Below are 18,667 nucleotides of genomic sequence, written 5' to 3'. Positions count from 1 at the left end.
AAATGACTGAAAATGGTTAATGTGAGGGCTCAGGCTTGAAGGATTGGAGAATCAAAGTGTTTACTGGTGAAGGAGAGGGGTGTTACTCACCACCTGAGTGGGCTTGAGCGATTCGCCGTCAAAGTGTGTGAGGCTGAAGCTGTCTTCTGGGAACCCGTCACAGTCCTCCAGCTCCTGAGAGTTACAAGGGGGCTTGTCCTTGTCAGGGTTTCCATTCTGGATTAAAAAAAAGAAGGGACAGGGGAAACCAGACAGAGGCTACCGTTACACTTGTTTTGCATTTATTTACATGTAAAAGGCTTGATTTGCACTGAGGGCCTCAAGTGGGCCCAGACGATACTAATGAAGCACCAGGCCGAGACAGGAAGTGCCTAAAAATGCTGTTGAACATGAGACTGAGAGTGACTCTGGTGACCGGCGTGTGATGATGTGTACAAGACGTCAGGAGGAAGAGGAGGGCTCAGAGGAGCTGAAGAGGGAAAGAACAGAGACAAGAAGCCTCGGAGGAGGGAGGGATGCTAAAAGCTAAAAGGGTGGACTTAAATAAAAAATGTATGGGAGGACATGAAAAAAAACCTCCTGAGAAAACAAACCAAAGATATGCTTCATGAAAGTTTTCGGTCTGAGGAATAATTTCAAACACATACTGATGATTGATTTAATACCGCAGTGATTCAACTACACATTTGTCAATGAGGTCGGGCACCATGGCAATACATACTGTGAAAATGAACTGAACTCCATTAACTGCCATATGGTTTAAACCAAGATATTGTGATGACCCCTCCCACTCTGGTGGTTCTGTGTATTTGTGGCAGGGGTGTGGCTATAAGATGAGCTACACCTGATTCCTCCCTGACTACAGGCCTTTATAGGGGGTTGATCGGTTAGTTATCTCTCTCTCCCTTGGCTTCCACTCTGTTTGGTTTGGTTGAATTTGTTTGTCTTAAGCTTAATTTCGCACTGGAGGCTTATGCTTCTCTGACTGTAGCGGAAAGTAAAAATGAGGATGTTGTTAAGACTGCAGTTTTGCGGGCATATGAGCTTTTTCCCGAAGTCTATCGGCAACGTTTTAGAGATGTGAGGAAGAAGGAACGTCAGACTCATGTTGAGTTTGTACGAGATTTGGTTCTACAGTTTAATCGCTGGTGTTCTGCATCATAAAGTTAATACTTTTAGAGAAGTTTGTGATCTAGTAGCACTGGAGCAGCTTAAAAATCGTGTGCCAGATAGTATTGCTACTTACTTTACTATATTGCAATATATACTGAGTAAGTATGATGAGATATGAAGACTTTACTTTACATGCCCGTAATTTCAGAATAATTTCTTTCTCTTCCTTTCCAAGTAAGAATTTTTCAAGTTTGTCCTGATTAAAAGGAAAATGGAGATAGTATTAAATCGGTACACTCCCATTGTAACCTAAAGAGCGTTTTAAGCAGTACAAAGGTCAGCTGAAGACAAAAAAATTAAAAATGTGTCTACAATCAAACACACAATTCGACAGTAATTGAGAATATAGTTTCCACCAATCATAAATATTTGTGCAGGTTAATTTCTTACATTCCTATTTCCGGTATAATTTGTACTAAATTACATAGCTCTTTCCACAAAACTTCCAAGGAAATCATTCATAGTTACAATAATTATTATATAATCATGTTAAATTATGGACGTGTAGAATAAAGCATTACTCAAAATATCATAGTTGCTATAAAATACAAAAAAAAAATTCTGATAAATACAAAAATATGATTGAAACCTCCAAAGAGTATTGAAAAATAACTTTCAGTTTCATTCAAATGCTCAACCATTTTTTAATCTTTCTGTCTCTGCACAAAAAACAGAGTATGTTAAGTATTGAAGTTATCAGCATAATATAAAGGGTGAGTCTACCAAGTCTTCAGCGGTGAGGTACGTCAGTCTCTCGTGGATGAGGGCGGCTTGCTCGTCACTCATCACGCACTCCCCTCTCCTGTCACCCATCACCAGCTCCGACCACATGGGTCCCTCACTGCGCTTCTGCAGGGTCACCTCCAGGCTAAGGACACATACAGATACAAAAAAATAAACACGTTGCTTCTCATTCAAAGTGCTGATGGATGATCAGTGAGTCATATATATGTAAATGATAAACCTTAGGTGCATGCAGACATGCAGCATCAGTACACTCACTTACTGATTTCCTAAATGTCACAATTGGCAAGCTGCTTCAAGCAACCAAAAGCCAAAAGCTTTGGTTCCACAACTTCGAGAAGTGCCTGAGAGCCTGATTTTTATGAACCACAGGATGAAAATGTACTTAAAATGAGAATGATGCAATCAACCAGTAAACATCCAATCAGGAGCAGTCTAGTGTGCTAAAATGCAGTCTTGATGAGAAAGGTCAGAGGAGAACTTGAAGAGTTATTCAGGCCGACGGGACTGTGGCCGATCTGGTTTTGACACTAATTATGTTCCTCAGTAGCAAGTGAGGGGTGTTTGAAGTTCAGCTGCAGAATAAATCAAGGAAGAGACACAAAAAAAAGAAAGAATTTTTAAATCACTATTATTTTATTTGAGAGGTAAAAGGCCAAAACCGTACTCTGTGCGTCTGCCCTCTGTACAATACAAAGTACAAAATAAAGGTTTTTGTACTGACATTTAGACTAAAATTGTGATACATCAAAATAAACTTTCGTCATATAGCCTTATTTTGAAATGAGTTAACAGAAGGATGCACAACTTGAATCTTTACTAAAATGTTATATAGTAAGATGTGTTCTTAATATACAACTTCCAGCTTTTACATCAAATATTTTGGGGGTTTGTGCTGTTGGACTGTTATAGATTTATAAATGCTGTTAAAGAACAAACAATAAACTGATTAATTAAAAGGAAATAACTGGCAGATGAATCTATAACAAATATAATCGTTAGGTGTTGTTGTTTCTACGTGGCTAATTTTAACATTAGGCCATTAAATAACAATGACAATAAACATTTCAGATGCTACTCATAGGCTGCAGCTGTTTAGTCTGCATAATGTTATTATGTCTTTCTACACATGAAATCTATACACTCAAACCTGTTTCACTGGAGGGCACACAGTGAATTCAATGCAAGGACAAGTGAGCCTTTTCATCAACAACTCTGTGTTTCACTAAATTATGGCAATGAAGATCAGTCTTGGATGGATTCAAATATTTTTTTTTTAATAAATTAGAATAAAATTAGAATAATATTGTCTATAATATTGTCTTTCTTGTTATACATATGTTTGCATATGTGCATTTTGCCCGAGGCGGTTTTAATCTCACGTTTTCCTGTGGGCTTCTGTAAAGGTTCTAAGTATATTCAGTCACAGTGCACCATTTACTGTTTTCCATTAAGGGAGGCGAGCATAATGAACTAATGTATGTTTGTGCGTTTCCATGTTATTTGAATGTATCATGTCCTCCCCCAACTGAATAGGGCTGAATGATGAAAAGGAAAACTGTAACAGTAACTGTATCACAGCGTGCAAGGTCACATGTGCAAACTATCAGGAGCATGTGATCTGACATTTTGGAGTTTAGGTACGTTTACTGTATCATTTAGTCTAATTTAACTGTAATAAACACTTTTAATATATGGTATTTTTTTCTTTGTCTTTAGTTTTGACTTCTCTGTATCTCCCTCTTTCCAGTCTTAACTTCTTTTATAGCTTCACTCTAAATTTAAAAGAGTTCTTTGTTGGCCATAAAATGGTCCAGGAACACGACGGTGAGCCTTGGAACCAGTTTTGTCCAATTTAGGATTGGACTTTTCATCAAATCCCGTATCAAATTTAATTAGGTTTCAACATTTGCAAGTAACTAAAATTATAAATAACTAAAACAAACTTACCAACTTTAGATTTTAGTGGCAGCTTCATGTTCACAACCTGTTCCCCCCCCTGAAGTTGAATTACTTTGGGTTTCAGTTCTATCAACAATATCATTCTGGAGGAAAATCATTAATTCCCTCCGATTTTAATCATTTTCTAGCCATAAAATGAGGTAACCTTCTACTTCAATGTGACATGCTGAGCACATGTCGCAGCTTCTAAGAATATGAACATGGGCCTTCAAAAACATGTATCATTCATTCATTCATTCATCTCTATTATACTGCTGGATGTCACAAAACAGGTCTATATTTGGACAACAATGAGAAGATATAAAAGAGACACAAAGGGCAGCTTCTTAATTCAGGAGAGCCGGTGCTCAGCTGTTAGTCTATGAAGAGCATAACTCATTGGTATGGAAAAACATGCTCAATACGAACAATAAGGAGTCTTTTCTGTAAGTATTTACATTGTAAAAGGCCATCCAGATGCAGTCTGCATGCATACACACACACAGACAAACATACATGCTAGATTTACTCTTTGTGGAAACAGCTATTATATTTTTTGTTTGGCTACCATAATATAATTTGTATATCTATGGGAAAACACAGTCATCATGTAGAAAGAAGGTGTGATTTTCTGAGATATTCACAGCTTTAAAGGGCATCTAGAAGCATACAGCAGTCTGGCACAGTATGGAATTATAACCCAGCAAACGCCAAATGATGGATGAAAAACTAAATCAAACTTGCAGGATAAACACTCATGTCTACCTCTCATCCGGACCACATTATTTTTAGATTTTTCTTTCTGAGCAAAAGACACAGCCAGACAGACGCAGGCATAGTCTCTCTCCCTGTTTCTCTCTCACACACACACACACACACACACACACACACACACACACACACACACACACACACACACACACACAAGCCTTTAAACTCAAGGATTACCAGAAAACTAACAAATAGGCTATATAACATGCTTTTACAGTGAATGGAGCATTGTATTAAAGAAACAGGAAGCAGAGATGGAGCACTGAATGAGGCACAGATAAAAAGGACTTCAAGTGGCGGATATGACTCAAATCATATTGACTACTGCATTCATAAATCCAATGCTTATGAAATGTATTCAACCCCCTTTGTCTTTTATATGTTTTATTATTTTGAAACACTGGGCTGGTCCCGTGTTCCACAACCAGGACAACATCCCGGGCCTCTGGTGTTCAACAGTCGCACTAACTTCCAGTTCCAGTTCTACGATGTACCGCAGTAATTGGAGCAGGTCCTTCTGTGACGTTTTTAAAAATGTGAACCACCGCTTCATCTGGAAGTCCACAGGCACTGTCCCAAAACTACATGCCGCATTAAAGAGGAGTGTGAACTAACCAAAAATCTTGGGGTGAATCTCATCCTACCCTGGCGCCTTGCCACCACAGAGCTTTTTAATATCACAATGACCACTGCCAGGGAGGTGGGCAAAGCGTTGTCCTAAAGGAGCGGTCTGACTGGATTTTGATCCCCATTCCTTTCTAGAAAGAAATGAAGAATGGAGTGAGACGCAACCACTTCCAACCCCCGAGTGTAGAGTTCAACCTGATTGAAATTTTGAAAAGCGAGGCTCTCCAATGTCCCTCCAGTTTGAGAGTGGGAGAGAGATTGACTACTCATCCAGGAAATATTGATTGCATTCTCATTTTTATGAACTGCATGGCAGAAGAACACAAGCAGTGTTGCCAATGTGCCACGATGCACCTGTGACCGCAACAAAAAAAAGTGATGTCACAGGGTCCCTTGTGTACACCTGTACATCACTGTAACAAGGATGGTGCCAGGCTACTATGTTGTAAGTGTTTGATGAGAAGCTGTATAATGTACAGCACTATTGTAAATTAAGACGCTAGCCATGCTAACTCCTGCAGTTTATATATTCATGCTATTTCTTGTGCTGCCTTGCTTTTGGCCACACCATGGGAGTACACTGCTCCAGGCGAAATCTTTTCCGAATGTACCTCAAGCCTTCCGACTCTGACTTCTCTAAACAGGTCATGTAAGTTGGTTACAGAAGTTTCAAAAGTTCTCCCTTTCCTGACCAACCATATCCCCGGACAAGGTCAGCAGTTCTCCTCCCCTGTTGAAAACAGCCGGAGCGAGTTTCTGCTTTCCCTTCCCGAGATGTCTGATATTTGCCTGAGTGCTCTACTCCCGAAGCCTGGCTACAGGAGGCTGTGTCCCAGTCTCCTATTCCAGGCGAGGTGACTCTTTTCAGTAGTGTTGATTTAATGTGTAAGGCTTCTTGAATTGCTCTGGGTCTGGCTCATTACCTGGGGCCAATTTGCCTTGAGAGACCCTAAGACGACAGCGCGACCAGGGTCACGGGGACACGCAATAAGGTGGCAATTTACAGACGGGTTCTGTTGTTTAGTGTCAAGAACAATCCTAGCTTCACACCATGTGACTGAGTGTGGTAAAAAAAGAAATCATGAAAATATTAACCCCTGAAAGGCAGCTGAATACTTTTTTTCTGGGCAATGAATAAATCAACTGGAGTACTCGATGCTTTGCACAGTGTCAAACATTTTCCATTTCATACTTTGACACCTTTTGAAGACCTGAATTTCTGGACTATATATTTAGCCCTACAGCGGTATAGATGAAGATGAACTAATCTGACTTGAGATCCAAGCTCATAACAAGTCTCACATCTCTTAAAGCCCTGGAATGGTGCATGAATACTGCACATGGTGAATATTCCATACATTCATACAGATGTGAAGTAATTCTCTCTTCTGAGATTCCTGAGGCTACGTGAGATCTATGGTTTTGATATGGGGTCGTTAAAGAACATACAAGAGAACAGGACTGGAGATGGAAACTGTTCCTTGGAGCAAATCAAAGAACAATTCAGAAACAAACCTTTTGTCATTTTTGATGATCCAAGCGCTGGCCTCAGTGTCTACAGATGCATATAGCTGGCCTTCCAGTAAAGGAGGGAATCCCTGAACTCCAAGTCTAATGTTGTCTGCTGTCAGCCTGAACTGCACCTCCTCTTTGGTAACACCCTCGGGCATGCGCACACACACTGTGATGTCCTCAGCTGTCTGCTGCCAGAAGTAAATGGGATCTGAATTCAAACGGGAGAGAAATGTATGGCGCTTAAGTTAATGACAGTCCTGGGCCAGCTGTTAGAGAGTCATACATAAAACATCTAATATAGTGCAGGAATTGAAGGGAATTACTGTTGAATATTCAGTGACAATGCAGATGGAAGACTATTAAAATAAATTGATTATTATATTGCAAGGGAGGACTATGAGGACCAAGCTCAAAGTGAAGCCATTAAGACAATTCTCCTGCACAGTTTGCCATTTTAACCAATGGTGTTGCACAGAAATCAGAATCAGACCCCTAAACCTTTGTTCTGCTACTGGTAGTAATTAAAATATTGTTTTATTTTCAGATTTAGCAGATTACTGTACACAAAGCACTTAATTAAACATTAAATGTCAAATGTATGAGAATTAGTTCCAATAACAAGAATCAATTTTGCATAATTAACAAAACTGTGAAAATAACACCACGTATTAGTTATAGAGGACGGTTCAAATCAATGTTTTTCCATGATTAGGTCTCAATTCTGCACACTGAATATCAACTCCTAGAGGATTTTCATGGAATAGATCGTTTAAGAAGCAACATTAATAATGACGTATTTGCCCTTTTCTGGTATTAAAGCCCAGAAACAAATGTCAAAACTGAAGTACTTCTTTATAACATTAAATATTTATTACTAAATAGGCAACAAAAAAACAAATCAATTAAGTTTAACACAGAGAAACTTCTTTACCGGGGACTGTGTGGGTGTGGTTTGATCAGATTTGCTCGATAGTGTCTTGGCAACATAAGCAAACAACCTTGAATCATAAGAGCAGCGTTCAGATAGAAAGTGATGTGAATTTCCGCCTTGTGTCGTTCACGCAAATTTGCCCGCCAGTTTATTTGGCCCAAATGATTGATTACCTCTGCTAAGAATAGATCTGAGATCCTGTTTATGTGCTGGTGAGAATGAAATCTCAAAACCCTGTTGACAGATCTCAATTAAATTTAGTGCAATGTCAGGCCAGCGGCCAAGGAACAGGTTAGCTGGATTTGGTGCGGATCCAAGCAAAGTGCTGATTCGGGATTCTTTTAAAAAGGTTACTCAATATTGCGATGGTAAATAAGGCTTTTTCCTCATGACCTGCTGCTCTTACTGGAGTAAAAAAAAATCTGGCACGTGTATTCATGATTGTCCATCAGTAATATATACAGACTGTGTTTGTGTTCAGATCCAGGTTGGAGAAGGTATGCTGTCTCTGAGTTTGAGCTGTGAAATTAATATCTAATAAGCATTAACAACAGTGTAATCGGTTACGGTTATTCTTTATGACAGAACGCTGAATATGTTCCGGCTTTGGCACTCAACTACTTCCTCTACAGACCCTTTTCACAAACACCACGGCTGCATTTCCGCTTCTTCTTAACACGGAGCAAATCTGTTCTCACCATTGCCCACAGTGTTTAGAAGCCAACTCTCTGTTGCCTCTGACTCAGCAGCTCCACTGGCCTGTTAGCATTCTGTGATCTGAAATCAAATTATTTTTTCTAGTTTTTCCAACGACACCTATAGTGTGTGGTATAGTGTGTGGTGCGCTATAATGAAACAAAAAATAAGTCACCGAGAAGGTTGTCTTCTGAATACTGACAGCGATGGTGGGAACAGATGAAGCGGAAGTCAGCAGGCCATGTTTGTTAAAATCCTTGCTGGAAAATGCACGAACAGCAGGCCTCGTGTCCTTCTTAACGTCTCTCCAACGGTCCACAGATGCTTAATAAAAATGACTTTGGCTGCCAAGCACATAATCATAAATGGAGCGAACAATCCCATCACAAAACTGATGGCGGAAACAATTCTGCAGCCTCGTGTTTGAATCACATTTTCAAGAAGGACTCCTACGTTGTTCACTGATGAATAAAGTCTCTTTTGAATCATTCTTTCAGGAACAAAGTCCTTTTCATCTGTTGGTGATTAGAAGGGAGATTCATTCATTATTTTCTTTCAGGCTACAGTTTTTTTCTCCCCTTTTTTCTAAGTCCTTGCTTCAGGTGAAAAGGTTTCCTCCTTCCAGTAATGTAGCTGCTAAGATTTTACAAAAGGAGCAAAATACAGTGATCCATCACTCAACAGTTCACCTTATCTCAGGTGGGAGACAAGAATCCAAGTTTAATTCAAAAATACAGCTTAGTTTAGTGTTTCTCAACAATTTTACACTACGTACAACCTCAGAAACTACTGTCATTATTATCTATTCAGCTACAAACAGTTCACACAGGAGGCAGGTTTATTCACGTGTTGTTGAATCCTGAATGGAACCGGTGCAAGAACCAGATTGGTGAAAAAAAGGGGGTCCTCCTGGTCCACACTTCTCTTCCTAATAGTTCCTGTTTGGAGGCACGATTCCAGTGTTTTTGAAACATCCATTTTACTTATTACTATCTTGCCATCACAATTTATCTAATATGTCATGTTTGTGTACATGCTCTACGTGCATGTAGTAAGTTGATATTGAAACTAAATATTACAAAAAATGCAAAACTTAGTTTAAATTACATTTTCAGCAATCTATCTTATTTTATTAAAAGTTTAGTTGTACTTCTCCTCTGCATTTCAGAGGGAACTTTACTTTTTACTGCACTACATTTATCTGACAGCTATAGTTAATAATTACTTTACAAATGAAGATTTTACATAAAAACATATGTTACATTTATAAAATACATCATGTCAAAAAAAATAAAACCATTGGTTTACAGCTTTTGTTTTTGCTTCTTAGCACTTTCTGTAGACGGGGCCTCTTGTCACATTTCTGAGTTGTTAGCAGTTCCACCAAAGACCACCACTGATTTCACCAACAGGGTTAATTTAAACTTTTTTGCGACTCAAATAGGTAAAGTAATGTTTTTTTTGCCTTTTTCCTGCCGAATTACACATCTAAGATTTATCTGGTGACCCTTTTTACATTTTTTTATTTTTACATGGTTGTATTATACTTGAGTGGAGGGTGATTATTCTTAGTTTTTGGTTTAGAAAATATTAATATTCCTTAAACAGGAAGAACTACAGCAAAGTAAATTAGACGACAAGTTACAAGTGTGTTTCTGTTAAAATACAACTATGGGTATTGAGGACAGGTACAAAACCAGTACTGGTTCCTGGTCAGTAGTGAAATATCAATAAGCTCCTGGACAAATGATACTGCTGTCAGTATTCATGTAACGTTAAATAAACAGCTGACAGGGCAGGACGTTCAAAAGCGTGAGGAGACTTAACTAAATTGAACAAAAATGCAGCTGAATGTACTGACTACAAAGTAATAAAATGTAAGTTGAACCATTTCATGTCACGGCTTTATTTAATGCACCAAATTATGGCGAGTAGCATCAATAAGAGTATCACTTAGTATCGGTATCAATAAAATCTTAACAATATCCATCCCTACAAAGGAACTATGGAGGATATTTAGATAAAGACATAAAGAAAATGTCAACCCGACCTGAATTATCTGATTCATACACAGACATCTCTGTGCCAATTTTCTGATATACAGTACAACACTCCTATAGAGAGAATCATGTGCCAGAACTGTCACATACAACACTCTGTGATTACTGGCAAAGCCTGAACACTGAAATTGGTCCAATTATGATGCTCCGAACCAACAGATCTGCTCCATATCTGGCAGGGATGTGAGGAACTGAGACATGTTCATTATCACCTTTTGTTGTCGACTGAATCAACAAAGAAACTAATGAGAAAGAGAGAAGGTGAGCTGCCAAATCTTTCATTTCCCAATCTTCTCCCTACCTCCATTTGAACTTCTGTGTTGGCCAAACTGCTGAACAAACACATATAATGCCAAACCTGCATCCACAGCAAACTGAACATTTAGAAACTATCCACTTACATAAACAATCTACAGTCACACTTTTGGAATATATTTATTTATAACAGTTTTTTGGCTTTTCCAACCATTCATTTGAACATTTTCTGTATCTATACAGTATCTATACTACAGTATATGTATGCATCTGCACCCTGTTCTCCCCCAGCACACCATTAAGTCACATTCAACTCTCCCGCCCCCTTTGCATTTCCCTCTCTCATCACTTACAAGGCTGTTTGAAGATGCCCCCTCTCTTGACATCTAATCCCCTTCCTCCTCTCCCAAAAGGAGAAAGGCAGAGTGCTGATAAAAGGATTGGCTAAAAAGCTGCTATTATTCTGCTTCTGCACCATACACAAACACACACACATACACACCTACCTACACACACAGCCCTGTCTGTGGCACCCAAGGGTTTTTATATCTTTTAAAAAAAGAGGGTGGCTGCTGTTTAGAGGTTGTGAGTATAACTGAGAGTAAAAGCAGGAAAATGAATAAAAAACAGCTGGATGTGAATGTTTGTTTCAGTTCAGACACAATGTTTTGTGAGTTTACAAAAAGTTCTGGTTAACCCCACGTACCAGCATCTCTAAGGCTCATTATTATTACCAGTATATTTTGGTTGTTCGATCCATACAAAAACCAAAGTGTAAAAACCACTGTATCATCTGTCAGACTATTTATTGGTCAGGTGACTTCCTGTTTTTGAGAGTGGCATCAGTCTTCTTGTCTAACTCTCTGTAAGAAAGAGAAAAAGCAATTTTCCCAAAATGTCAAACTTTTCCTTTAATTGATTAGAAGTAAATGACTGCCAATTTGATCGTTGTTTAACAGTCATTTAACGAGTATGACTAACAAATACTTCTTTGTTTCAGTCTCTAAAATGTGCGAATCTGCTAGTTTTCACACAATTTATCTTTTTTTTTTTTTTTTTTACATTTTTTGATTAATTAACAACATTTATCAATTGCAGGCCTAAACATAAATCCCCCATTCTCACTCTTTCACTCACTAAACTAACCAGACACTTCGATCCGTCACTGCTGGTGAGGGAATAAAATGATGCTGTGGTTGTTTCACAGACACATAACGTCTATAGGAGCAGTAATAAATATATCTATGTACACAGACGACCAGATCTGACCCAGGTCTGATTGCAAATATTCTGCTGCCTGCTCAGGCGTTTCTATGACTACAATCCAACTACTCCGTTTTTGCCTCTCAAAGGTAATGAGCGGAGGAAGTGAACGTGTGATGAATCTTAACCGGAAACAGTCTCATCACAGAAATGCCAACAAATGAGTGGTGCAGCGATGTCATATCTTTTCAGGGAGGGAGGCAGGACAGCAGCTCCGAGACCCAGATGATGTTTGTGTTTCACTTTGTTTCAACAGTTTTACAGACAGGCCGGTTCGCTCTCTGGCCAGTTTCAGACTGCGATCTTAACAAGAAAAAAAAATACATAAATAAATAAATAAAGATGGCACTTTCTCACTATAAATATGATCCATGCCAAAGCATGTCAAAACCCCTTTTAGTGTTTTCTCAAACTCTCAAACATGAGAGTGTCAAGTCTTCAGATGTGACATCACAACTTTTTGTAAATCAGTTCTGTACTCAAATACAGAAAGCCTCTGAATTTAATGGTGCAGGGCTCTGCAACCTTTACTATCAGAAGAGCCACTTTTGGATGAGAAAAAAAAAAAATATCTGGAGGCACAAAACATATCTGAGCCGTGTAATTCGTCTCAAATTCAAGCATATCAAGCACACTGGTAAGACAGCAGCATGGGAGATGAAAGCAAACAAGTCTTTCAGCGCACTACTAAACTCTCTGTTTACCTTTTTTTACATAGCTAGACTAGCTACGGAGACTCAAGACTAGTAGCCACCGCTATTGAGGTTTGGCAAAATAAAGAGGAAAAGGCACCAGGTCAGGAGGTAACGTTTAAAATTCTTAATTATTTGATTTATTAAAAATGTTGAAATATAATCATTATTCATTTCTATAATAGTCGTACTGAGGTAAAGACCTAAAGACTTGTGCATTGTAATAATAAGCACTTGCATGTACAGTACAGTAGTGTATGTATAAGAGTTCACCTAAACACAGATGTGTGTGACAGACTTCTTATTGGTTTGCATTCCTTATGTGTCAAGAGGACGGTGTGCCGATACTTGTTGGTATATTTGTATCATATAGAACCATATTTATTAAAAGTGTAATGTGAAAAAGGTTGCTCATAGCGACGACCGCAGCAGGCAGATGTTTACAGCAAAGAAAACAGTGTTTAACAGAATATACACTACCTACACAACACCAGATACTAGACTGACAAAGTTAGCAACTAGTTGGGGAGGGATGTGGAGCACTTAGCAGCATAAAGTCCAGATATTTCTCCAAGGAGTTGGTGGAGACCATGATAGAGCTACAAGGAGAGTAAATAATGGATAGATGGATGATTGCTCAGCGTCTGTAAATAGGCAACAGATTGGAAACAAGTGCCAATAAGAACTTTATAAAGTGATATTATGTCGGGGCTGTGTGCTTTCACTTTGTTGTGGAGACCCTCTCACCCCATTTGCCAAAACAGAATTACTGCAGCTTTAAAATGACTAAGCTTGAGCCAGAGTGTTTTTACCCGCTAGCTGCAGATGATGGTATTTTACCGCAGTATACCATCCACTTTGGAAAATGACAGGTAGTGGCATGGCTAAATAATGTTTTTTTAAAGGGTCAAAATACCCCGTAGAGTTGTGATGTAAAATAGAGAAACCCCTAACCACGGTAATAACTTTGTTTGTGTGCTGGCAGATCTCTCCGCAGCACCTCTGACCCACCTGTCTTCTCCACCTCCATAGGCTCCGGGTCAGGCAGCTCCACAGGACGACCGTCCACATGTGTGAAGACGAACGGTTTCTCCGAGGCCACCATCAGCCCCTTCCCCTGCGGCTCCACCGCTGCGTAGTGAGGCACCGACTTCCCCCTGAGGACCCTCCTCTTCGTCGTCTCATACTTCTTCTCCTGACCTGCATGTCATAAAAAGGTGTAAAGTAATCTTGTCTTCCATTAAACTCTGACAGAGACCAAGAGGCACTGTATTATCAACGTGAGCTATGTAGAAAGCTCGGGTTATTTTACTGAACTCCCAGTGCACAATGAGTTCAAGTCGCTTTCATCAGGATGAAGGTTTTACCTCCCCAGAGGAATATTCAGTTTTTTTATTCCATCTGCTATCAGCTCTTTGAACAAAATGCAACTGTTCTGAACCCCTGAAAGTAAAGATGGTGAGTCCTGGTTCCTTTTGTTGTTGGTTAGATTTTTTTGATGCAATTAACTTTTGTATAATGTGCATTTTTCCATACTTGTCACTATTGTTTCATTTATTGTTGTGTGTTTTCCTATTTATTCATCATTTGACAACTAACAATAAATCAAACTGTGCTTTCTAACCTCCCTGTCATCCACTTATTATTACAATATCTCGAACTTAAGAAACCTTTAAGCAGAGAATCATAAGGGAAAGAATAAGGAAGAAGTAAAACATTACAATGCTCTATACTGCAGTAAATCTCCTGCTGTTATGTTTCACATGAGATTTGATTCAATTAATAATTAGTTTGTACCTGACAATCACTTAAATAATCCATCAATTATTAAAATGACCACTAATTCATTTTCTAACCATTTACTAATCAATTATTCAGCTATTTCTTTTAGTACTTCTTCATATTTCACATTTTTAGTGATTGTAGCTTAAAAGTCTTTCAATGCTGAGTCTTATTATTTCATTTTTATAAATTATAGTAAAAGAAAATATGACAGATGTTATATAGTCCCCCAAAAGATAGCACAATATGTTTATACTTACACATTTTTTTACGTTTATCAGCTTCAAATGGATTTGTGTTCGTCTCTTCATCTGAATTTTATCAAAATAAAACATGAATATTGAGGGAAAATGAGGCATTAACAATTTATAACACAGACTGTATCTTTTTTATTTTAGATAGTGAATGCCACATACTTTCCATGGCAGGCTCTCTTAAAGTGAGACAATATATTTTACTTCATACAAATATTCACAGAGTCCCTTTAGAGCTCAGTGTAACGGTAAGTGAGGAACCTTCGATAGAATCACAGATTAAAGCCTTTGTTTGCAAATATTGAGTAACTAATCCCTTAAGAATACTCTACATAGGCATATTGAGAATCTTGATTGATTTTTGTTCTCTACAGCGACATTCGCTCCATTCTCACTGATAAAAACTGTAAAACTAGATTAAAAGTGAAGACCGGGCACAGCTGATTATCAAAATGTAAATTTAGACAAACACTGAGACGCTAAACAAAACAACAAAAGATTATTCTTGAGCTCGGAGATATCAAAGGGCTGAATCTTTAAATCCAAATAAATGAGGAAGCCACTCTCCAAAAGGCTGCTTCTGGTTTTTTTTTTGTCTTTCCAATCTTTGAATCATTAGTCGGGGTGTCTTTCTTTTTCAGCAAGTGCCAGGAACTTTAATGAAAATCCTTCTTGCCAATGTTTGCTTCAGAGTACAGTAATCTCATCTGGGACAAAATAATTAAACTCAATTAATGGCAAACTATGACTAACTTCCCAGTATGGTTTAATTAACGAGGATTTCTGGCATCTACCGGGTCTGAATACTGTAAAAATGAAACATGAAAAGGAAATGACAGGCTTTAGATTCTAATTCAAACCTAATTATGTATGGCACGCTTGCTTTATCTAACTTCATGCTCAATTACCCAAACTCTGAGAGCTCAGTGCGCCACCCACCATGTCCTGCAGTGTTGGCAACTGTGATCCACTCAAGAGACACAGAGTATCCACTTCCTTTGGTTTCCTGCGGGTCTTTTTGGATGCGGAGCAGCAGGACCTCCATGGTGTGGACTCCAGCCTGGACATGTGAGATGCTGTGGAGGATGGTGAAAGGCTCTCCCATGTCTTCACTGAAGAGTGGCTACAAGCACAGAATCACATAATAATATTATAATGGGACACAAGTCGACAGCGGGCAAAATCCGTTGGCCGGCATTAATAAATCTTTTTTTGGTAAAAGTAAATGCCAGATTTGGTCATCTGCAACAGATTAATATAACATTAATGGTCATTTAACTGATAGCAAGAGCACAAGAGTACTGACTAGAGCTGAACGATTAACTAGGCATTGATGAGTCAATGAACATCGAACTAATTGCCAACAATTCCAACAAGTGATTAACAATTTAAGCAAATTATCAAGCAAAAACGTCATTAAATCATCAGTGATTAGTTCCAGTTTCTCAAATGTGATACTTTTCTCTGTTTTATACGACTGTAATCTGAATATCTTCTTGAATGGTTGGTGAAAACAGAAAATATATCAACATTTGAAGATGTCACCTTGAAACAAACTAAATTTGGTTTTGATAACTGATCAATATTTTGTGATATTTTAAAGCATACTCAATTATTCATAATTATACAGGAAAACAAATAACAAAAATAATCATTAGTTGCAGCCCTACAGCTTTTATTTATATATCTCTTAAAACTTGACGAGTTAGCTTTACTTTCACTAGAAGCCGTAACCTTCCTTCATTTGGAATTAATAAAAAAAAAAAAACGGGCTATTCAGAGTGAGCGATAATAGCTAACCACTGTGTCAGGGTTTCTTACAGTGTTTTATAGCAGCCGTGGGTCACCTCAAAATGAAGACCACCTCTGTTTACATCTTGTGAATTAAATAGAATTATAAGATATAAATCTTTACGGAAAAGAGCTGAAGTGCTATTTCACACAGCAAGTTAAAGAATTTGAAATTTGACAATAAAAGTACATAGATGCAACTGAGCGAGAAACACCTCAAACACAAAGAAACAGATTGGTAAAAAGGCTTCCCACGCAGCTCTTACTCTGACCTTTGATCCTCAAGGGGGCGCTACACACAAGTTCTTTATTTGTCATGTGCACAGAGATTACAGTCAAGCAATTGTTGGCAATGATGTTCTTGTTGTCAGGCTCGCTCCAACAATACCCAGTGGAATCACACAGGTAACGTTAGAGATGAGGAAATAAAAGTGAAAAGACATTAATAGTGCTCATATAAGGTAAAGTGAACATTTTGGTGCAAGGGTGAGCTTGAGAGCTTGAGAGTTAAACAGTCTGGTGGCCTGCGGGATGAAGCGCTCCCTGAGCCTGATGGTGCGAGACCGGATGCAGCAGTACTCAGAGTATTTATACCCCCCGTGTCCAACAAAATTTCACATCTCTGTATCTGTAATGACTCTTCTAACTGCATATGTTTTGTTCTTTATATCAATCTTTTTATTTATTTATGTTGTGTGGTGAAGCCACAAGCCAAGTCTCCTCAGTAAGACAGTAAAATACAACAGAAATTAGTGCTTAGGAGAAGAGGTTTTGCCAAAACGTAGAAAGAGATTTACATCTGGCAGACTCCTTAATTAAAACCTAAAGTACGTAAGCAGAGAGGTGTTCACTGGGGATATTTAGGTTGGAGATTGGCCAGCTAAATATATAAAACTATAAACAAACTGAAATCAAATCACAAGATAATGCTTTATATTATATTATATTATATTATATTAACCGTTTCCCAAAGGCAACATTTAGCATTTGTAAGCAGTTTAGAGAAGGTGTCTGAATGAAAATATAGAATTGCCCCTTATTCAGTAATAAAAATGTGAATTTATCTTAAATAAACTATAAAAGGTTAATGGTTATAACGATTAAGTGCTGTATGCATGCTAATGTAGCTGTAAAAGATGCCTTAATAAGAAGCCACAACATTACTGGGTAACATCAAATGCATTTAAATGGTCCATACTATTTAGAAAGAAGATATTTGTCTTTATTTTATCAATAAAATGCTTATTCAAACTAGTATTTCTAAATCAGTGTCAACAGTTGTCTGGTTGAAGAAGGTGATGTGAAAGCTGGGACGCCGACTTTAATGTGACTGCATAATATATCCGGTATATGAGTCAGTTTATTACCGATATCCTTACAACACAGACAATATAGCTTCGCTGGCATCCCACGAATGCTGAAACTTAGAACATTGGAAGTTACAGACTCGAGGGCTTAAATCTTCATTACAAATTCCACTCTTGAACTTTGCTTTCAGAACCGCATCAAGTGTGCTTGTTCAGAGCGTGAACTCTCATTTGTAGATAATCCCAACTGCACGCCTGTTAACAGGATGAAGGGCACAAAGACCGGTCTTATCAAAGGCTTCATCCTTCACTACCGCAAGCCAATTTCCGAAGGCCAGCTAAGCTTTTTAAAACTGGTATGAAAGCTGCATAACAGTTCAAAAAATGCTTCATTTGACATGTTTCTATGCTGAATAACAGGACATGTCATCATGCAAGAGGACATTTATTTCTTCAATTTCAATTTCTAAACATGACTCATGGTTGTCTGGTTTGGTTCATTCTGATAAATATTTCTAACTTTAACATACGCTGTACATACCTTCCTTACAGCTGCTTTTTATTCTTGGATGATATGAATCTACAGTATAAGGCAAGTTAAAGAATAAATCCTAGGCTGGCCAATTTTATATATTTTTCCTGAAAGCCTAAAACCAACAGTGTGTTCGTGTCCGTGTCTCAAAATATTGTTGCCCTTTCTGTGGCACTCAGACCTCAAGCTCAGGTCACAAATATACAGTTTCTTTTTTTAACAACACTAGAACAGCTGGGCACTGTCGCTTTTTACCAAACTCCACTTAATCAGAAGTAAATATTGCATTTTCAGCTGTGGATTAATACATTGATGTGTCTTTAATCATTTTTA

The 18,667-nt window shown here is 38.2% G+C and overlaps 1 protein-coding gene across 1 annotated transcript in view; it reads right to left on the bottom strand.

Annotated features, from left to right (window-relative positions):
• nudcd1 (NudC domain containing 1) overlaps positions 1 to 18,667 on the bottom strand; it is a 35,552-nt gene that overhangs the window by 12,517 nt on the left and 4,368 nt on the right. The window contains exons 4-8 of the mRNA XM_051391516.1: positions 15,644 to 15,827; positions 13,680 to 13,868; positions 6,772 to 6,979; positions 1,897 to 2,041; positions 91 to 216 (exon numbers count right to left, since the gene is read on the bottom strand). Coding sequence (XP_051247476.1) covers positions 91 to 216; positions 1,897 to 2,041; positions 6,772 to 6,979; positions 13,680 to 13,868; positions 15,644 to 15,827 — 852 coding nt within the window. The remainder of the gene's footprint in view (positions 1 to 90; positions 217 to 1,896; positions 2,042 to 6,771; positions 6,980 to 13,679; positions 13,869 to 15,643; positions 15,828 to 18,667) is intronic.

This window comes from Dicentrarchus labrax, unplaced genomic scaffold (assembly GCF_905237075.1).
Source record: "Dicentrarchus labrax unplaced genomic scaffold, dlabrax2021, whole genome shotgun sequence".
Lineage (NCBI taxonomy): Eukaryota > Metazoa > Chordata > Actinopteri > Moronidae > Dicentrarchus > Dicentrarchus labrax.
This window is presented reverse-complemented; position numbering and strand designations above follow the sequence as displayed.